This window comes from Nicotiana attenuata, chromosome 3 (assembly GCF_001879085.1).
Source record: "Nicotiana attenuata strain UT chromosome 3, NIATTr2, whole genome shotgun sequence".
Taxonomy (NCBI): Eukaryota; Viridiplantae; Streptophyta; class Magnoliopsida; order Solanales; family Solanaceae; genus Nicotiana; species Nicotiana attenuata.
The window spans coordinates 15,510,392-15,532,599 of NC_031991.1; the positions used below are offsets into that span (position 1 = coordinate 15,510,392).

Genomic DNA, 22,208 nt, shown 5'->3' on the forward strand with positions numbered 1-22,208 from the left:
GTCTCAAACTTGCTCTATTTTTTCTTTGAGCCGAGGATCTATCGAAAATAGCCTCTCTACCTCATACAAGATAGGAGTAAGTTCTGCATACACACTACCCTTTTTAGACCCTACTTGTGAGATTACACTGGGTATATTATTATTTTGTTATTGTACATTTCACAAATTAAAAGTAGAATTAGAGAAATAATCAAAGATGATATTTGGTATTAACTAGGATATAATTAACAAAATTTAATATTCATGTCAATCACAACCCCAGAGTTAGAGTACTTAGCCACTCATAGTCATGGAAAAATTCATACAAGTATTGAAAACCATAGAAGTGCTAGACAATATGCCTCCAGTGGTAGATCTCCCCCCAAAATTAGGTGTACAAACCCTTTTATACAAGTTACGGACATGTAGGACCAAGAAAACCTTCTCCAAGACGCTGTAGGACAAATTCCAGAATTGGGCACCACGGCCACTACCTTGTGCCAGCCTAGGTGATGGTATCATGTTGAGCCCCGCTGCCTCCAGCGCCACAGGTAGTGTATTGCGCTGTCTGGGCACTGGCCTTGTGCCTCACATTTCCTTCTCTATTTCCAGCAGTACATGTGGCGTGCATTGGGCTAGCCTGGGCCCTGAGATTCATCTTACTCCATTCTTCTTCTATTTTAGCTCCAACTCATGCGCATTCACTTTCATTTATTTCTAATTGACTTCCACATTTATAAATACCAGATTAAGCTCAAGTCGTCCCAATATACATTCAAATTAACAATAGTAGAGCACGATGTGAGACAATTTGCATACAAGAATATATTTTTTAGCCGAACATCAATACCTAAAATACTTTATGGTGACTCAATAACTGTAATCAACTTTATTGAGTTCCACGAGTTGTATTATGTTTAACCAGTATAAAATAGGATAAAACACCTATAATATTATACTAGCATGAATAAGAACTCAAATATTCATACAATTGTAAATCAAGTAAAACAAGTTAGACATGTGAAGTTTATCCCTCTACCCAACCACAGAGCATATGTCATACATATATACGTTTGTAAACTCGCACATATCATACCCCCAAATACGTAGCATATAGCAAACAAGAAAAGTTGGAAAAAATTTCTCCATTGAAGTTGAAGTTTCAACTTAGCTCTAACTAGGTAAGCTTCAACCTTTAAATACCGCTTTACTTTACTTTGAAGCCTCCAAACATGCACAATCTAGTCAAAAAGCTCTTAACGAGGTCAAATTTAGTCATAGAACTCAATTTCATAAAATAAAAAATTAGATTTTAGTCAAAGCTAACAAAAGTTAACCCCGGGTTCACGTGGTTAACCACCAAAACAAAAAGTTAAGTCTCGATGACCCATAAGCTTTCGAGTCCAAATATGTAATTAGATTCTCAATCCTAGTTTAAATCTATTTTTAATTCATCAAAAGTACTTTCTTATATTCCAAGTCAAAACCATCGTTTATACTTTCTGATTCCTTAATTCTAAGAAAAAAACTGAAGATAGATTAAATTTATAATTATAGCTCCGAATTAGGATTACTTACCCCCAATGGTGTTGATAAAAATCCACTAAAAATCTCCTCAATCCGAGCTTCCTCGCTCCCAAGATAATAAAATGATCTTATGATATGAAATAGGGTTATATAAACAAAGTGCTAAAAATGCAGAATCTAAAGTAGATGTGTAGGGCCCTCACAATGCGAGCCCCATCACGTTCTCCCCTAGGTTGTCGCCATTCCATGTAACGGAAACCCCTACTGGTCTGCACATATAGTGTAGTTGTTTGCTGGTTTTTCAATTTAAAACCTCTCCCGAATACCTCAAAATTTACTTGAGCCCCTAGGACCCCTCCAGACCATCACGACTAGTCCAAATACACTACATGGACGTATTCAAAGGCTCAAAGCATGAAGGAAAATGCAACAACACAGATTTGAGGACTCATATTAAACTTAAGAATCTTAAGGTTCTAACTTTCATGCAATAGTGCCAAAATGCTCCTGAGCCCCTCGGATCCGAACATACGTACAAGTCCAATAACATCATATAAATTTATTAGAAGCTTCAAACCATGAACCGAAGTGCATATAATGCAATTGAGGGGTAAGGTTGCTATTTTTAGCTTTTAAACCTTCTAAATGGCCAATTGTGATCCAAAACCTTCTCGAACCCTTCCGGACCCCCCGCAGTCACAAAATACCAAATGATCCTACTAAAAATCTTAACTTAGGTAATAGAGTTTAAAATTAAGAACGACAGGTTAGGTCATTACATTTCTAAACCTGAGGACCAAATAGCTGGAGTGTTTACTAAAACATTAAACAAGGTTCATTTTGAGAAGAATAGGCTGAAAGTATGGTTGATTAAAGATCACATGAGTGATCATATTTCCTTTCCTTACTGCTTGGCTAGTATGAGCTGAATAGGAATTTTATTAATAATGAATTAAAATGTCATTTCTAGTCATCTACTGTAAAAGGGATGCACTGAGACCAACGTATAATATTTTTCACAAAGGTCTAATAATGCTATCCTTATTATCAGAAATGGATATTCATTACGAGCTGGAAAGAAACGAACAGAGAAATCAAGTTCACGATTGTTTAAGTAAGCACTTACTCACTTTAGAATGTATTTATGTTTTATTTTATGAAAACTGTGAAGATCAATTTAAAGCCACCTGAACCGGGTAATTGTTCGACCTAACGCGTATAGATAGCATTAGCTGTGTGCTGACTTTCACTGTCTGATTAATAAACTTTACATATAGAACATTGGCTGGGGTGTTTGATTTTAACTCCTTTTTTGGTCATTGTTCTTTCTTAAAAAAATCTTATATACTATACTTATGCTAAATAACCTAAATCTGCCCATGAAAATTTTGTATAACTAATTCAAACCCATGAATAAACCATACGATAAATTAAAAGAATCAAGAGAACTCAACCATTTTAATCGTTATTCTGATCATAAGATACTGCAAATATTATGCAACTTAATTCCAAAGTTGCTCCATACCAAGACCATCAATATGTGAAAAGAAGAACAAAATAATACTCCATCCGCTTCGATTTAAGTAAACATATTTGACTGAGCACGATGTTTAAGAAAGACATAAACTTTTAAAAAGTTATGGTCCTAAACAAACGATAAAATTTGTATGGTTATAAAAGCTTCACATTGTGAGTAGAGAAGTTTAAGCTAAATTATTTTTAAATTTAGAAAGGGGTCATTCTTTTTTGAACGGACAAAAAAATAATAATAAGTTCATATAAACTGAAAATAAAGTACTAGTAAGCAATAGCAACGCTTGACTTCACTTACACGGTTCAAAGAAAGCAAATATGAGGCGTAGGGTCTAGGTAATGTTATTGCTGCCTCCGTTATCTGAAAATACATGTCTAATTGACCAACCCAGATATGATGTACTCACTTTTGAGAATTTAAATGCAAATTGAGGAGCTCCTAATAGAATTGCCTTCCTATAGTAGAATCATACGGAAAACACGAGAACAGCATTTATAAACAGATTCTCGAGTGAACAATAGGGACTAATTTCACACCCACCTACCCACTAACCACGCGCCCCACCCAGGGAGAAGGGGAGGGAGAGGGGGAGAGGGAGAGAGGGAGAGAGGGAGAGGGAGAGAGAGGCCTTGCAAATCATGGGTAAGAAATATACAATTGTGACCAACTTTGCTGCCATCTGACCCATTAAAAATACATATTTTGCTAGTATTAGTCACTTGAATAAACATTTTCTATTTGTTAGCTTGTCCCAGACACATTAGCTGCAGAAACCTTAGGTGGATAATTTGTCAAGTCAACATCAATGAGAGAGAGATCATGGGACAATGAGACACTTGATGTATCTATCAGCAATGAAGAATTCACTGCCTCTGATCTCCCAGTTTGACAGCCAATCCCAGCATTTTCGGAAGTACTGCTAGCAGAAGAAGAGAGACTAGACAATTGTAAATATTCCAATTTGTTTGCAGATATCTTCTTGTTTTTCCTAGCAGTATCCATCTCTGTGCCAGTTGGGACAAAAGTCCTCGCCCTGTATTTTTTTGCTCCCTCATCACCCTCGTTATGATTATAGAGCACGTAATCATGATAAGTAGGAGCAAACTGCATTAGTGGAAGAACATAAATTTGTGAAGATACATTTGGTTATACAGTAGAAGGCAAAACGGAAAATGAGCATGTTGCCTGGTTTACCTGGTGGACAGTGTCATGGTAAAAGTCATTAAGTTTAAGGGCATGGCCAAGGCTAGCCCAAAAACCATGAGAAGGACCAACATTAGCCCCAGCATACTCCTTGTATGGAAAGGCAAAAAGATGGCCGGCAGCAGCAATAAGCATCTCAACACAAATTATAAAATTCTGAAATTCTGCAGCTTCCTCGGTGTCTTTAATAAATCGAGCCTTCGCAGCAAGAAACACCAGAACTCCCTGGGAGTCAGTTACGAAGAAGGATATGAGAACTTGAAGCTTGAAAAGGACAACTTTTAAACACAAGAATATATTCCGTGAACCAAGAGCCAGTACTTCTCTATCTAGGATTTCAATATAAGCTCTGTTACACACCATTGCATGACCAAAAAACAAAAGGAAAACCAGCCCTTTAAAAATACATGACTTATCCAAGTTAAGTTAAAAAGGTAATCCTCGCTTTGTCAGCAAGCAAACTACCACATTTCAAAAGCAGAAAAGGTAAAAGCAACCATTCCTCCTTAATAAAGATTTGTTATTTTATTTTATTACATAGGGGGGTAGGGGCAGCGGAAATGGGGGAGGAGATTACAAGGTGAGGAATCGAACCCTCACCAATAAGGTAAAAGTTCAGGTAGCCAACCAACTGAGCTACTAAGATTTCCCCTTTAATAAGACTTCACTTGAAAGGAAAATTAATAAGAGAATTTCATAATTATATCAAGATATGACTAAAAAGAATAATTACAACAAGTTACATTTGCAACTCACCTATGTAACACAAACCTCACCACAGTCAAACAAGAACAACAACAATAACATATCCAGTGTATTCCCACAATGTGAGATTTGGGGAGGGTATGTGTACGCAAACCTTACCCCTACCTTGTAGAGGTAGAGAGATTGTTTCCGATAGACCCTCGGCGCAAGAAAAGCATTTCTCAGCACGTTTGAACAAGAAAAACAATAGTGAAGAAGCCATGTTGAAAATACCGAAGACAAGAACAGCAACATCGAAATAACAAAGCAATAAAAAAAAATGGAAGCAAGTGAAACAGCAAGGTAGTAATAGAAATCGAAAAATAAGATAATACGAGAATGATAATAATACTGATATGGAAAATATGGATTAGATACGGTGTCCCAAACTCGATTACCTACTAATATTCTACCATTTTCCTCGACCTCCATATCCTTCTATCTAGGGTCATGTCCTCGCTACGCTAAAGAAGTGTCATGTCCTGTCTAATCACTTTTCCCCAATACTTTTCAGCCTACCTCTACCTCTCCTTAGACCCACAATTGTCAACCTCTCATACCTACTCACTGTGGCATCTGTGCATCTCCTCTTCACATGCCCGAACCATCCTAGTCTCGCTTCCCTCATCTTGTCAACCACGGAGCCCACTCCCACCTTGTCACGAATATTTTAATTAATCATATCTCTCCTATTATGTCCCCACATCCATCTCAACATCCTCATTTTCACTACTTTCATTTTCTGAGCATGAGAGTTCTTGATTGGCCAACACTATGCCCCATATAACATAGCTGGTCTAACAACCACTGTGTCTTTGTGGGACCTTCTTATCGCACTAGACACCGGATGCGAAACCACAGTCAAACGAGAATCAAGCAAAAATGGCCATCTAGTGAACAGCATAACAATTCTAGGTGTAACAGCATTCCCAATGGGCATCAATAAGCAGTTAAGGAAAGATAACCACTCACGAAAAAACACAATTATGTGAAGAAATACGTGTGCACCAATAAGCAGTTAGTAATAATAGTTCTGGAGTTTAATTGTTTTGCTGGACAATGGTTAAACGATACTAGGACAGAACCACTACTTGTGAAAGCAAATATTTAGCTAACAGAGCCAATGAAGCGAAAAGCATCAAACCATGCCAGATTTGGTGAAATAAGGCCAGTGATAAAAGATTATGGAAGGTTTCTTCACCAAACAATACAGAGGGTAAATAAATGTAATTAAGCACAATTTAATTTCAGTGGTGGATACAGAATGTGATTATATAAATTTATAGAAAGATGGACGATCCTACCTGCCAGTAAGTAAGGAATACAACAGATTTGATTATGATAAACTTTGGAACTGGATTAAATGGCTGGAGCAAATCTCTGCATGCCACGTAAAACAAGACCAAGGCATAAAGTGCCGTCGAGTATGAGATAGTATAGATAATTGTGAGGTAGAGGTAGGATTGCTTTGGACTGAAATTTCCATCCTCATATTTCTGTTTTGCATAAAGTATGAATGTGACTGCCACTAATATGGGCTTGAGGATCACAAACTGCAAACATCCCTGCTTGCACCTACGAATAAAGCGCCTGCATAGCTTTGACATCAACAGAAATGCAGTTTACCAAATATAAAACATGAGATGAAATCTTGAATGATCTAACAAAATTTATAGCATTTCTGCAATACCTATGCCATTAACTAAACAGGACAACATGGTGAAAAATAATCTGGTGGCAAGGATCAAGGGGGTCGTTAAGTGGCTCAAGACTACTGAAAATCCATTGACGGCCAAATATTAGATACAAAATAAAAAGGTCCAAATAATTAATTTGCATTTATATTGGAGAGAGAATACTATTTATTGACAAATTGCAAAGAAATGTGGCTTCCTGCAAGAGTATCTTACCCATCCAAAGGAATTGGAGGAAAGCAGCACATCATCAGATACCAATTAGGCTTTAGAACTCGGCCACTCAGATTTAGAACAACAGCTCCTGGGCCACCTACCCATGCCAGGCAGAGTGATAGAAAATTATATATGACCCAAGCCTCATATCTGAAATGGAAATTAGAAATATTAAATCCAAAAAGTTTATTATTTCGCTTCAAAGAGAGAGTTTTACGCACCATCTCAGTTCAAAGGATACATCGTATACAAATTTATAACCAAAACCCCCTTTACCCTAAAAACTATTTCTTTTGGCATGCTTGAATAGGATGGAAATTGACAAAGAAAAGATTGACTCAATTACACGTGAAATATGTACAAATGAGCTAAAAATGTCAAACAATGAAGGCAAAACAACAAACAAATATAAACCAGACTCTCCCATATTGATGTAAATTTTTGAAGATAATAGGAGTAGAAGGGCTATGAGTGAGCCAAATATGTGAAATCCAGATCCCGCCATCCCGGGGAGCCCATGCATGAAGACATAACTTATTCAATGTGTTTAATGTAAATTTGGGACAAAACATTGTGTTAATACACAATATTTATTTCTGTATAATTGAGCAATTGAGCCAATGAAATCTACCAGGGTTAGAGAGTTCCAACTAAATAGGTACACAAGGCATTTAGCTTTGAGAGTATGGATAGGAGTCGAAATGCCATCAAAACATCTGTGATTCCTTTCTTGCCAAAGGCACCAAAAAATGCTTGTTGGGATCATCTTCCAGACCTTCTTGATGGTTCTGTCAACTTTCCAGCTGCTCCAACCCTCCACTGCCTCCCTGATACCTTGTGGTTGTGTCCAGCTTATACCCAGTATAGGTTGAAACATATACCACATGTCTGCTGCCACTGGACAATGCAAAAATAGGTGATTGATTGATTCAAAGTTTTACTGACACACGTAGCATCTATTGACCAGCTGAAAACTTATTTTACAGAGATTGTCTTGGGTGAGGCAAGTTTCTTTGAGTGCAGTCCAAGTGAAGCAGTTAACTTTTGTAGGGAGCTTTGTCCTCTAAATAAGCTTCCAAAGCCAAGAGTCAATGATTCCATTGTGCTCGCACAGCGCCTGTAGCCTGACTTCACTGTATATGGGCCTGTACCACACCCTATGCAACTAAGCCTCTCTTGGGTTTGCTCATTTATGGTAGAATTTCCTAATCTACCAAGCAGAACAAGTAGACTATCCAGCTCCCAGTCATGCATGTTCCTTCTGAAAAGTGGAACCCAAGAGTTTCCTGATCTATATTGACGTACTGTGGAGCTTCTGTCACTAGCAATTTGGAATAGCAGTGGAAAACTCTCTTTCAAGGGGCAGTTGTCTAACCAACTATCTTCCCGGAATCTTACATGCAACCCATTCCCAACCTTGAAAGAAATATTCTGACAAAATTCCTCCCAAAGGCTGCTGATGTATTTCCATGGCCCAACACCATGGGGGGTCTACTGAGTTTGGTACACCAGTGGCTCGGTTGACCATGCTTGGCTATCACCACCTTCTTCCACAGGCTAGTGTCTTCCTCACCAAATCTCCGTACCCATTTCATTAACATGCTTTTGTTGTGCTTTGCTAGGTCTTTAATTCCAAGTCCACCAAGGTCTTTAGGTTGAGTCACTTTGGCCCATTTAACCAGGTGAAACTTATGTCCCCCACTGTCCCCCTTCCATAGAAAATTCTTCCCGAGTTTGTCCAGCTGCTTCAGCACTTTGCTAGGCATAGGATATAATGACATGAAATAGGTTGGGATATTGTCAATTACGCTGCTAATAAAAGTTAGCCTACCACCCATGGAGAGATACTGCATCTGCCATGTCGCCAATCTCTTCTCCACCTTCTCTAACACCCCATTCCACACTTTCAGCATATATGAATTTGGCTCCCAATGGTAGGCCAAGGTATGTGGCAACGAAGGAGCCAATACCACAGCATAGAATATCAGCTAGAGCCTCTAAGTAGGGAACTTCATTAACTTGGTATATTATGCTTTTTGCCATGCTGATGTGAAGTCCTGGTATAGCTTCAAAAATGCGCAGAGTTGGATTAAGATATTGAACCTGAGATTTTTCAGCACCACAGAAAACTAATGTGTCATCTGCATGGAGCAAATGTGAGACTGAGATTGGATTCCCTTGAGGACTTCCAACACTAAAACCATCTAACCAAAGTAACTGTTTTGCTTTGTCCAACATCTTGCTAAGACCCTCCATAGCTAGGATGAACAAGAATGGGGACAAGGGCCCCCCTGCGTTAAACCCTTTTGGGTTGAGAAGAATCCTACTGGGCTCATATTTATGAGAATTGAATATTTGACCGTAGTCAAGCTGTATTTAATCCACCTGATCCACCTGCTACCAAATCTCATTTTCCTTAGCATTGAAAACATGTATGACCAGTTAACTTGGTCGAATGCTTTCTCAATATCCAGTTTGCACAAGATACCTGCACTTTTTCAGCACCCGAAAGCTAGTTGTATCCTCATTTCCAACTGTGACGGAATCATCTCATCCTTTCATTGTACTTTTTTACATAAGCTACACCATATGATTGAGTGGTCTGGTTGGGTCCTCTGCCGCTCCTCGTCTCTTCCTAACTTCATCCAGAACCTTTAGAGGGAATTACATTGTTTCCCAATTTAGAAGATGGTTTTTTTTTCCCCCACATACACCATAAGAAGCTTCTTGTAAAGTTTTCCAACCGTTGTGCCAACGTAAATGGCTTGGGTAGACAAAAATGTAGTATTTCAGCATGCTAGAGAGACGATAGAGTGCTCTTTCTCAAACGGGAATGACTCCACTCTCAGTCCCAGTGTGGCTTAGACTAGTAGAAGGCGTAAGGATGCTAGACCGCTGCTCAATACTGGATAATCCACGTTCATCGGTCTGCAGCAAGCACTGACTTTTAGGGGGCGGCAACTAAAGAGGTAGCGAGACTAAGCGCAATTTCAGGAACCTTTAACAGATACCTCTTTGGTCATCCAGCAAGTGTCTTTTCAACTCTCTCAACAAGTGGTTCTCTACGATAAGTCAGTCAGTTACACCCACAGGTAGTTCCAAATAAGTCACATGGATGGAGCCAACTCTGCTCCGTGGATTTGAATTTATGGAAGGATGTGGTCTATTTGAATTTCAATTATCCTACATCTCAACAAGAGCCTAGCTAAACAGTTTTACCTTTCTTTAATGAACTTTAAGGCCTTTCCAGCTGTCCCACGTACTCCTAGTCGAAGCTTCTTGAGAAGCTTTCGCTTTGTTGACCTAATATGTTGTTGGAGGCTTTAAAGTTGGACCGCTAACTTGGTAGTTCAACAACTATAGCACCTACAACAGCATATCAGCTAATTTCCGTTATATTAGTTATTATTACTTTGAATGTCTTCATGTTTGGTTGACCCAATGCGTTAAAGAATGATTTTACGTCTTTGATATGGAAGAAGCATCCATAATCCTTTTGCAGTAAATTCAAGTTTAGCTTAAATGTTATATATCATAACATATTGTCTGTTAAGGTATTATATATGTTTCAAAGCTGAAAAGCAAGTATAGACATAGTAACCCGTGTCATGCCTGCTCATCCGTTGGCTCAATAAACACATTTCAGAAAATCAAGGGCATTGCAATTTTAAACCCTAACTCTGCACTCAAGTCAATAATAGCTTCCTAGCCCATTAACAAAGGATACAATGTAGAGTATTCAACGTAATCAGTACCAGTCTCATGAGACCAAAACTATAGGAATCAAAAGTTCATTGTATTTAACTATACATGCATGGGATTTAAAGAACTAGGAAGAGCCAACAACCAGAGAGAGTAGGCTTGTGAAAAAGAACTTGCTATAGTGAACAACTATGATTATGTACATAACTAAGCTATTCACTATTAATATCATCCCATCTAGCCTTCATGGTTGCTACTAGTTGCAAAATTTATAATCAGATTGGCAAAAATAGCAGCAAAATAATAGGAACAAACAGCATGTGATCTTATTATAGTAACATGAAGAATAAGTATGTACATCAAACCCACTAAATACTAAATTGAACCGTACTTACATTTCCCGTATGGAATTAAAATAAATGGCGTTCTTATTTAGAACGAGTGACAAGAATGACATCAGCGCATAAACCTGCCAGGGAGACAAGGAGAACAGCTTTAATTTATCAAAGTGATAGCAAAAATTGCTGGATGGAATGTAACTATAAATTTCTTAAGGATTTCAGAAGTCAAGCTTGTTAGTTAGCACCTAAGTACTGGGAACATTCATTTGTTACCAACATTAACACCATTGTGTCCAGATATAAATAAATAGGATGACCTTCTGGAAATAAATGCAAAATTTGTGGGCTAATGCAACATACTCTAACAAGTCCATAAAGCTAGAGTACTCACTGTGAATAATAGCACCTTGAATTTATAGATTTGAGGGAACACAATAATATCCTCTACGCAATAAAGCACAAAATCCTACAACTAATTCTGCCAAATTAGGCCCTTTAGCATGAGATGGAGGAGAAATTTGTCCCATTTGACCATAGTGTCAAGATCACCAAAAACTCAAAGGAGTGACTCTAAACATGCTACTCAGGAACACAATCATCTCAGTATATCAGCCATGCACTCTTACATTTCAAAATCAAATTTGTAGTCCTAGCTTTCAGTGCCCCGAGAACTTCCTTGCCCCAGATTGGACGCCAGGTACTAACCTACTAAATAGGATATGTTAACACTTTCTTGTTAGTTGAAGGCCTGACGTACCCGGCCCCAAGGTGTACCCCTTTTTATAATTGCAAAAGTACAATAAATTGCTTATTCTAATTGGGACTTTTTATCTCTCAAGCTTATTGCAGTCAATATCAATGCTCGAGAACCTAAATGATTATCCACTTGCGTAGCACATAACTTCACACGTTGTAGCTGTTTTATAGTATTTTGTACCTTGCTTGAGAAGTAGAGAAACCCTCCCTAGGAGGTGTGCTTCTTACTTCTCAGTAAAGGCATAGTGGAATCTGGTAGTTCATTCCTAGATAGCTGTCTGAGGCAGCCACAGCTAAGTTCCCTCTTGTTCTTTCTTTCGAATGGATGGAAAGGCCGGTCCATGTATGAAAATAGAGTAAGAATACTCTGAGAAAGTTAGCTTATTGTAGTGCAAAAGTTTTATGAGTTATAAACAGCTAAAGTTGGTTATACACTACTTGATGATTAATAAAAAAGTTTAATTACCAGAAACTTCACAAGCTTAACACTGATTTTTGGCCCAAAAACTTCAACTGGCCCGAGAGCTCAGTGAATTTTGGCACAAAGCAAAATAGTTATAATAGAATACAAATGGCCTTCTGACATATAATGGTGCATCATTATAAGTGATGAATCTCAAAGGCAAAAGACATGTTCTGATGAATGAGGTGTATCAAACAAGCATAGAGGCAAAGATAAAGCTCAAGAATATGTGAGTCATTTGCTAAAGATTAATTCATGTGGGAATTAAACTAGAATACTTGTCGTATAAATTATATGGAGCCCAAGTCAAGCAACAACTTTGATTACTAAATTACACTAGTATCTTTAGCATATCATAGCAGACTGAATAATAAATAAAAAGAAGTAGTCTACAGTTGCATGATGCTCAAGAGTACATTAACGTATTACTTTAAAGGTGATATTGAGAAGAAGTTACATAATCTCAAACTACATAAACATACTAATTTCAAAGCTACTTTTTTTAACTTTAAAGGTACTTATCAAAGAAAATATTACTTTATAGGAGAGATTGAGGAGAAGACTAAGAGTCAGGAAACACTTACAGGAACCATAAAGATGATCCGGACAATGTATCTTTGATAAGTTGGCTCAGTGTAATTCAATAGGTGCCTGTATATGTGCACAAGTGCCAGCGCTATGGCACCAATGGTGCAAGGCAATGCAATAAGGATGTAATATATAGGGCCCATTTGCTCAGCTGATTACCAAGCATCAAAAAACACCCTCCTCTGAAACCTCAGGAGATAACAAAAATGCAATAGTAAAACTGGTTGATCAAACAAAGAAAGAAACTAGAGAATATTATATGTTTGGTGATGGCTGGATAATATTTTCAACGAAGAATAATTTTAGAGTAGTTGGTTAGCACAAAAGAAAACATCTTTTGCCAAAAGGGAGAAATGACTTCCTTTACCAATAGGCACAAGTCATTTCCTTTACAAATATCACAACTCTCACTCCATATCACTTGCAATCTTATCCCATCACACTTGCTTCAACCAACAGGTAGGGCAGCCCGATGCACTAAGCTGTCGCTATGCGCGGGTCCGGGCAAGGGCCGGACCAGAAATATTTTCAATCTTTTAAACTACAAATCATAACGGGACTATTCTCATACCCTATCTTCCATCTTGCATATGTCACCAAACATACACCGGAAAATATGCAGAAGATGATATAGTAGTAAAACATTTCTACTGGAAACGTTTTCTTCCACAAAAAGAGCTCACGATTACAAACCTAAAGAAACAACAGCTGTTCTCTTTTTCACTTGATGGGGTTACAATTCAAGTCTTGATTGGAGATACCACTGCCGTCAGAAAAAAGGAAAACCCAATCCCCCAAGGGTGATTCCCTGTAGCAAAAAGTCAGAAGTGAGGAAAGTGTTTGATAGAATTACAAAGTTTATTCCGCTCTTTTTGTGCTCCAATACCCAAAGTTTGTCTAGAGTACAAGCAATTGGACAACATAAATTAAAATTGCAAACTAGTTAGAAGTCCAACTAACCTTGTCAATGCAATTGGGGAAGAAAACTGAGTTAGAGTCCAATCGCTCGAAGAAGACAGTAGAAGGATAGATCTAATTGTTTGGTTTAAGGAAAATATCAACAAAGTGTCGAGCAAAAGTTAATTTGCTGGTTCTCCATGTGGACAGAGGAGGAGGCACATTTGCAAATGATTTGACTGCAGGAGGGCATTTATTCGGGCAAGCCGCTGGGCGGCGTTGCTAAGAGGAGTTCAATTTCAATAGTGTGACAATGAAAACATATTTTGTTTCACTTGCAAAATAATAAATGTCATGAATATTTATACGGTAGAGACTATAGAGATTTTAGGGTTTGTTACTTAGTGGCTAAGTCATTTTCTATTTTATTGTAATTGATTCCAAAATCAATAATAATTCTCTCTCCTTACTTTTCTTTGCAATACTCTTCTTCTTTTATTGTTTTATAACATGTTATCAGCACGAGACTCTAACCAATTGAGTACAAGCTTTGGGATTGAGCATAATGATTGTCAATTGTTCCATAAACTTCCTTCATGATTAAATTCTGGATTTAAGGTAAGTATTTTACTTTATTTTTCTCTTTTAAATTCTTGATATTCTATAATTTGATTTTAAATGCAAGCAAAGACAATAAATTTTGATTGTAACTCTAATGGAGTTTGAAAGAAATTATAACCACCCAAAGTGGTAAAATTTCTATGTCTTGTCATGATCAAATTCATGTATGATTATGGGCACAAAAAGTGAAAACACGTCCCATTGACTTTGCTCATTCTCATTCCCTTAAGAGAATGTGATAGCAGTATGTGATAAGTCTGAAAGAAGACAAAATTACTACTATGAATGTATCAATGGATGTGGACGTGGCCATAGATGAAATTATAATAGTCATCATTGTGGTAATGAGAACAATAAAGATTCTCAAAATAATCTTTCACTTTGTGAAAGTAATATTTGTCATCGATTTGACATAAGATTTTGTATAGCACATATAGATGATTATGGTCCATTCATGATGTGAATGTGACAACATGTAATTTATGAATACATATTCATTCTTGAAAGAATATGAATGTGCTAGTGGGAATATACCACACTTACCTTTAAAAGGAGGTTTGAGATAAAATAAGAAAATAATTTTATTATTATGGCATGAATGGTCATTGATCACGTACATATTGTGATTATGCCAAAAAATTTTGGCACTGTGATTATTAAAGGACAACAGTAATGCAAGAAACAAATCTAGCATATAATTTTGACCATGACCATAAATGTATAACTTCTCTTTGAGAGAGATATTCACCGTACAAATGTTGATGAATATATGGTAGTACAAAATTAATTGAGAGCTCTAGAAGAGCCAATTATACTATTTTGGAGAAATTGATTATCAATAAGACGGCGTGTTGTAGTAAGTCTAAAAGAAACTTATTTGAGTTTCTAAAGTATTCGTGAAAAGATTGGTTATATTGAGACTATAAATAAAGGAAAATTTAATATCTTCTAATACTACAACTTGTAGCGGGGTTATATGTATGTGAAAGCTACCCGCTTTATTCTCCAATTTGTACTACACAAACAAAAAAATGCCACAATAAGTGGAAGTTTATCGATATAAAAACCCATATCATAATAAACTTGGAGTTTATTAACAATTGCACATGTCATGGTGTTAACCTGATGTTTATCAATATTGATAGTTTCTCCAATTGACATAATTGGTTTAGCCATTAATTTAAGTATGATGTGCAAAATAAAAGAGAATTCACATGGGTAAATATTAAAGAACTAGAAAGTTCTTTACAAATTCTCTTATGTTGCATGTTCTCATTAATTAATATACCACCTAAAATTGGGATTGAATCTCATGAATGTTGGAAATATCAAAGGTGAATATGGGCCCATTCATCTGCCATGTATACCACATAAGATGCATCTATGAGATGGTTACATGTGCGATTATTAATAACCCGCAACTTGGCCGATGTTTGCGAGGTAACTTGCACAATAATTTAATTTCGAGCATAATTTCTAGATTTTCAATTCAAGACAGTTCATCTTGATAAGTTGGTTTACAACACAATTGTTTTAGCAAAATGATTTATTGAGTGCCTCCACTTAATAGCTAAACTATTTCTTATGAGAACAAAGTTATATATATCAGTTTGATATACGGTATATACGAAAGTAATATTAATTTCTCCCCTCACAAGTAGTTCGGGGTCAGGAAAAATAATTCCATCTTATTATTATTGATGTGCAGTGTATATTTTGATTAACACCATAATGCACAAAGGTGGGTTCTCAAAGTTGAGGAAACAAGTTAGTTATTCTAACATGAGGGGAAGACATGATAAACAATTGAGAAAAAGTTACGTGGAATGAATTATCATGTGTACATCTAGATCCTCGAATAAAATAATGTGAACTTGAAGTTCATAAAATAATAATTCATTTGCAATATATTGCAAAGCATGCCAGACGCATTTGCTGACCCAAAGAAAGTAACTATATTCTCATTGCAAATGCTCATATTAAGTCCTAGAAGGACACAGTCTATGGTACGCTTAAAGCATATAGACAAATTGGTTTCAAATAAACTTCTTAATAAAGAAGATGAGCAAATGATCAAAAGATGATCATAATAAGGAGGCAAGTGTTGATACCCAATTTTTCCCTAAGTATTTTTATGTACTCAAAATATCCTCAAAATAGCATATACATGCCTATATAAGCATTCCCAAGAGTTTTGGTATTTTTCCTTATTTTAAATCAATTTATTGTCTATTTTAACACTACAAAATCCAATAATTATTCCCAAAATTATCATTTTTGTGAATAACTTATTTTATTCTCGTATTTACACATAATATAATTAAGGTAATTTTTTGTATATTTTTACAAATTTCTTTGGTATTTTTAAAGTTAATTGCATATAAAGGCAATTATAGCCTATTTTACGATTAATAATGTTTTATAATTGTAAAATTAGTTCTAATATTTTTAAATTAATACATATATATTATTAATTGGTTCATCATCTTCAATTTTCTTTTAAAATTATTTTCACTATTTTTATAAAATAACAGGGGAAAACTGGCTATTTCAATTTTGGCCACATTTTATTTCAATTATAGCCTCAATTTCATTTTAATCTTAAACCCAATTGGCCCCAATCCTAATGCCCAATTGGGCCAGCCCAATTCCAATTTAACCCAACCCCTGACCCATTAAACTAAACCCGCCCGGGATCCCTTTAAATCCAGGCCGTTGATCCTTTTGATCAACGGCCACAAATAACCCTTTCCTTTTTAATTCCAAATGACCTAACCCTAACCCTCATTTCTCTCAGACAGCCGCCCCCAAACTCTCTCCTTCTCTCAAACGCTCCCTAGCACTCGAAACCCTAATCGCCTCCGCCTTCTTCTCCGAGCAATCTCATCGGAGTCCATGGCTTCTCCGGCCATGGACATCCTGTGCTTACCTTCCTTTCCCCCAAACCGTGGTTGTTCGAGATTTCGAGGCCTGACCTCGATAAAGTCAGTTCAGATCCGTTGTAGATCTATGGTTCTATGGCTTCTCCGGCCATGTCCCGGTGTGTTCGAGCTTTAAGAGCCTAGCTATGGCTCAGATCTGTTCGAGACCAGACCCTTTCCACGCCTTCTCATTTCTAGGGTTTCTCAGAAACCCTAAACTATTCGAGGTTCTTTCTTTGTTTATTTGCCTAGATCTGTGTTGAACCTATGCTATATTTGACGTTTCTGAGTGTTTTCCCCAAATTTCCTTTTCAAAATCGTTGGTTTTTCAAAATTAGGGTTTCTGAAAGTCTTTCGATTCTTGTTGTTCTTTTCTTTTAGAAGTTTGTCTGTATTATGCTCGTATGTTTTCCTCCTCTATTACGTATGTATTGTCTTTCTACTTTTATATGTATGCTCACATGATTAGTCTGTTTTTCTCACTCTTCTACCATGCATATTTACTACTGAGTTTCTTGATGTTTTGCTTTCCTGAACTATGTTGTGTTCTTGTTAAGCATGTTTTCTTAAATGCGAAAGTTTTTCTGAGTATGTTCTTCATGCCTTAAAGTGGTTTCCTTTCTTTGATTGTTTCAAGCCCGCCATTGTATTTGCCTGATTCTCATGAGACTCCTTGAGTCTGTTCACTTGCCTTCTCGTTTCTGTGTTTGATTCGATGGGGAAACCCTAGAATTTGGGGGTTTTTCTTGGTAAATTGAATTAGGGTTCCACTTTGGGGACCCTGTACCTTCAGACTCACTATGAGTCTCTGGTTGAACTCGTATTCTTTTGTTCACGATTCTAAACACTTCAATGTTAAACTCTTCTGTATGAATTATTTGCTTTATATGCAAGAAGCTCCTCTTCCAAGGTTTTTGGTGATTGCTTGATTGATTTTGGATCCCTTTGATAGGGTCTTGATTGATTGCCACTGATTTTCTTTGGTTAAGCCCTCTTTACCTATTTCTGGTTTGGTTCATTCGATTTAAACTTAGTACTTTGATTTTGTTAATTGTTTGATTGATTCCCTTTCCTTTCTCTTTACAAATCAAGTACTATTGAAACCTTTCCTTAAATATACCTCGTGTATTTTCCCTTCTTATGCTACTGTGAAGGATTTTATTCAAATTTCCTTTCCTTGTTTACACTTTTCCGTTTGAAATTAAATCCCTTGACTAAAGGGAGAATATTTGAGACTGATTTTTTTTAAAAGGGTTTTCTTACCTTTCTTGTTTGCTTCTCTACACTATAAAGGAGGCTACCCTTCTACACTTTTACACACGAACACAGAATACCATCTGAGTTCACAATTCCCTTTCACTCTCTCTTTCTGATACTCACACTGCTGTGGACTTTGCTCGCTTTCTTCTGCATTCTTTACTTCTATACCGGTATGTTTCAATTAGTTTATACGCCCCAAGAACAATGTGTTTAATTCTGTCCACATGTTTTCTAGCATATTATAACGTGTTTCCCCTTCTCTTACAGTCCAGCATTTAAATAATCTGTGCAGTTGTTTGTTTGTTGTGAATATGATGCTTTATGAATTCCCTTACCCCTTTTACCCCTTTGTATGTGAGTTTATTGTTCAGGGCATAGCAGCACCCCAATATTGCTGTCTATGATCCCGAACTGTGTTCATTGAACTCCTTAACTCAATCAACTCCCACTTCCCATTTTTCCCACTATGTGCTTGAGCCTTGACTTAGGTTTGATAGTGTCCTAATCACTATCCAGACCTTTGTCTGACCATCAAAAGGTCTTCTCCTAACTTGTTCATCTAGCAAGTGGTCAGGGGTGTGCCAGCCTACCTTATGGCTAGGTATGACCACCACTTGTCATCTCCCCCTTAATTCCCTTTCACTTTGCACTTACTCCTAGCTCTAAGTTCTGCCCCCCTCTTGCAAGCCATGCTTTGGGACCCCTGAGCTCCCTCTGAACTTGGATGCCTGAGGGTTGGCTATTCCATACTGCACCATCCTGTTCATAATGGCATCCTGGGTGTAAGCAATGCCTGGAATCCCTGAGGTTCCTTGAAACTTTGAAACACCCTGGATAATGAGAAGGCTTTGGAGATCTGGACCCCGGAGTTGGTTAAATACATATTATTGGACATTAAGATTGAATCAGGCTGCTTGGATCTAGCTGTTAGTTTTTGATGTATTTCTATTATTTCAGTTGATTCATTGGGTTGTAATAACTTGTATAGAACTCGGGGAATCTAGTAAAAGGGTGTGGGAGGGGTTTTACTTTCTTGCATCAATAAAGGGTAGATATCATGACTTTAGGACTTTAATTTTTTCACTAGAAATACTGCACATAAGATGGTTCGATGTTTCTGATTCAAGTCACCTAGATACCATGCCTATAGGGTTTAACGTTTAACTATGATATAAGTCATCTAGAAATCCTGCCTATAGGACCTTAACGTTCATGTAATCAGTGCATATAGAAATCATGCCTATAGGGAATGCATATGCATTAGGCAAACTGTAGGGTAATTAAATAATTACCTCTTCTTACCAGTTCTTAACAGNGAAAAGGAAAATAAATTTCATTTCACTCTGCCCTCTGTGCATCAGTGTTTTCGACGATTACCAAATGCCTGAGTAGTTTATAAGAATTCACACATAAAACTAGACAATAATTATTTCCAAAATTATCATTTTGTGAATAACTTATTTTATTCTCATATTTACACCAAAATAATTAAGGTAATTTTTGTATATTTTTACAAATTTGTTTGGTATTTTTAAAGCTAATTGCATATAAAGGCAATTATAGCCTATTTTACGATTAATAGTGTTTTATAATTGTAAAATTAGTTCTAATATTTTTAAATTAATACATATGTATTATTAATTGGTTCAGCATCTTCAATTTTCTTTTAAAATCATTTTCACTATTTTTATAAAATAACAGGGGGAAAATTGGCTATTTCAGTTTTTGCCACATTTTATTTCAATTATAGCCTCAATTTCATTTTAATCTTAAACCCAATTGGCCCCAATCCTAATGCCCAATTGGGCCAGCCCAATTCCAATTTAACCCAACCCCTGACCCATTAAACTAAACCCGCCCGGGATCCTTTTAAATCCAGGCCATTGATCCTTTTGATCAACGGCCACAAATAACCTTTCCTTTTAATTCCAAACGACCTAACCCTAACCCTCATTTCTCTCAGACAGCCGCCCCCAAACTCTCTCCTTCTCTCAAACGCTCCCTAGCACTCGAAACCCTAATCGCCTCCGCCGTCTTCTCCGAGCAATCTCATCGGAGTCCATGGCTTCTCCGGCCATGGACATCCTGTGCTTACCTTCCTTTCCCCCAAACCGTGGTTGTTCGAGATTTCGAGGCCTGACCTCGATAAAGTCCGTTCAGATCCGTTGTAGATCTGTGGTTCTATGGCTTCTCCGGCCATGTCCCGGTGTGTTCGAGCTTTAAGAGCCTAGCTATGGCTCAGATCTGTTCGAGACCAGACCCTTTCCACGCCTTCTCATTTCTAGGGTTTCTCAGAAACCCTAAACTATTCGAGGTTCTTTCTTTGTTTATTTGCTTAGATCTGTGTTGAACCTATGCTATATTTGACGTTTGTGTGTTTTCCCCAGATTTCCTTTTCAAAATGGTTGGTTTTTCAAAATTAGGGTTTCTGAAAGTCTTTCGATTCTTGTTGTTCTTTTCTTTTAGATGTTTGCCTGTATTATGCTCGTATGTCTTCCTCCTCTATTACGCATGTATTGTCTTTCTACTTTTATATGTATGCTCACATGATTAGTCTGTTTTTCTCACTCTTCTACCATGCGTATTTACTACTGAGTTTCTTGATGTTTTGCTTTCCTGAACTATGTTCGTGTTCTTGTTAAGCATGTTTTCTTAAATGCCAAAGTTTTTCTGAGCATGTTCTTCATGCCTTAAAGTGGTTTCCTTTATTTGATTGTTTCAAGCCCGCCATTGTATTTGCCTGATTCTCATGAGACTCCTTGAGTCTGTTCACTTGCCTTCTCATTTCTGTGTTTGATTCGATGGGGAATCCCTAGAATTTGGGAATTTTTCTTGGTAAATTGAATTAGGGTTCCACCTTGGGGACCCTGTACCTTCAGACTCACTATGAGTCTCTGGTTGAACTCGTATTCTTTTGTTTACGATTCTAAACACTTTAATGTTAAACTCTTCTGTATGAATTGTTTGCTTTATATGCAAGAAGCTCCTCTTCCAAGGTTTTTGGTGATTGCTTGATTGATTTTGGATTCCTTTGATAGGGTCTTGATTGATTGCCACTGATTTTCTTTGGTTAAGCCATCTTTACCTATTTCTGGTTTGGTTCATTCGATTTAAACTTAGTACTTTGATTTTGTTAATTGTTTGATTGATTCCATTTCCTTTCTCTTTACNTTTCAGATTGTTCGCACTAAGTACTTGACTTCTTCCTACTTGCACTTTTAACTAAACTGCTCCTTCCCTAAAATTCAGCACTTTTTTAACCTTTTGTGCTCCTTATTTGTAATAGTTTTCTCGTATTTGCAATGCTTGCTTGTTTACTTGTTTGTTTGCATTCAAAGTCACAATTGTAGCATGGCCGGGAACCACACTAGTGGATCTTGAGGGGTGCCTAACACCCTTCCCCTCGAGATAATTTCTAGCCCTTACCCAAACTCTGGTTCTTCATCTCAAATTCTTCCTTAAAGTGTCCTAATGCACTATAATCATTAGGTGGCGACTCTTCAAACTAAAAAACCCAATTCTCGCAAGGGAATAGAGTTGTCCTCCCGAATGTCGTATACCCGATTCCGAACTCCGTTTTGGAAGAAAAAGGGGGCGTCGACAGCAAGTGATCTAGAAGATCACATGACATAACACTTCATAAAATCTCATGAGAGATTCAGGTACCTGAAAATATGAATGAAGAGATCTCTATGTTATGTCTTTATGGAAAAGTATTAGAACTGATATAAAATGTTCGTCGACGACATCTATCATAGCGCT

At 37.0% G+C, this 22,208-nt stretch overlaps 1 protein-coding gene across 1 annotated transcript; it reads right to left on the reverse strand.

Moving 5' to 3' along the window:
* Positions 3,677–13,966, reverse strand: LOC109223339 (transmembrane protein 184A-like). Its single transcript, XM_019387603.1, has 8 exons — positions 13,708–13,966; positions 13,441–13,555; positions 12,744–12,929; positions 10,995–11,068; positions 6,898–7,047; positions 6,292–6,577; positions 4,235–4,468; positions 3,677–4,144 (listed from the first exon to the last, which is right to left on the reverse strand). The coding sequence occupies exons 3-8, from the start codon at positions 12,888–12,890 to the stop codon at positions 3,782–3,784; spliced, it is 1,254 nt and encodes a 417-aa protein (XP_019243148.1). The 5' UTR covers positions 12,891–12,929; positions 13,441–13,555; positions 13,708–13,966; the 3' UTR covers positions 3,677–3,781.

Excerpts from the sequence above, each read along its gene's own strand:
- LOC109223339 (XM_019387603.1), bottom strand. The coding sequence starts at position 12,890 with ATGGGCCCTATATATTACATCCTTATTGCATTGCCTTGCACCATTGGT. Across the intron at positions 7,048-10,994 it reads TTTAATTCCATACGGGAAAT|ATATGAGGCTTGGGTCATAT; the intron begins GTAAGTACGGTT and ends TTTCCATTTCAG. Across the intron at positions 4,469-6,291 it reads TATTCCTTACTTACTGGCAG|GGAGTTCTGGTGTTTCTTGC; the intron begins GTAGGATCGTCC and ends ACTGACTCCCAG.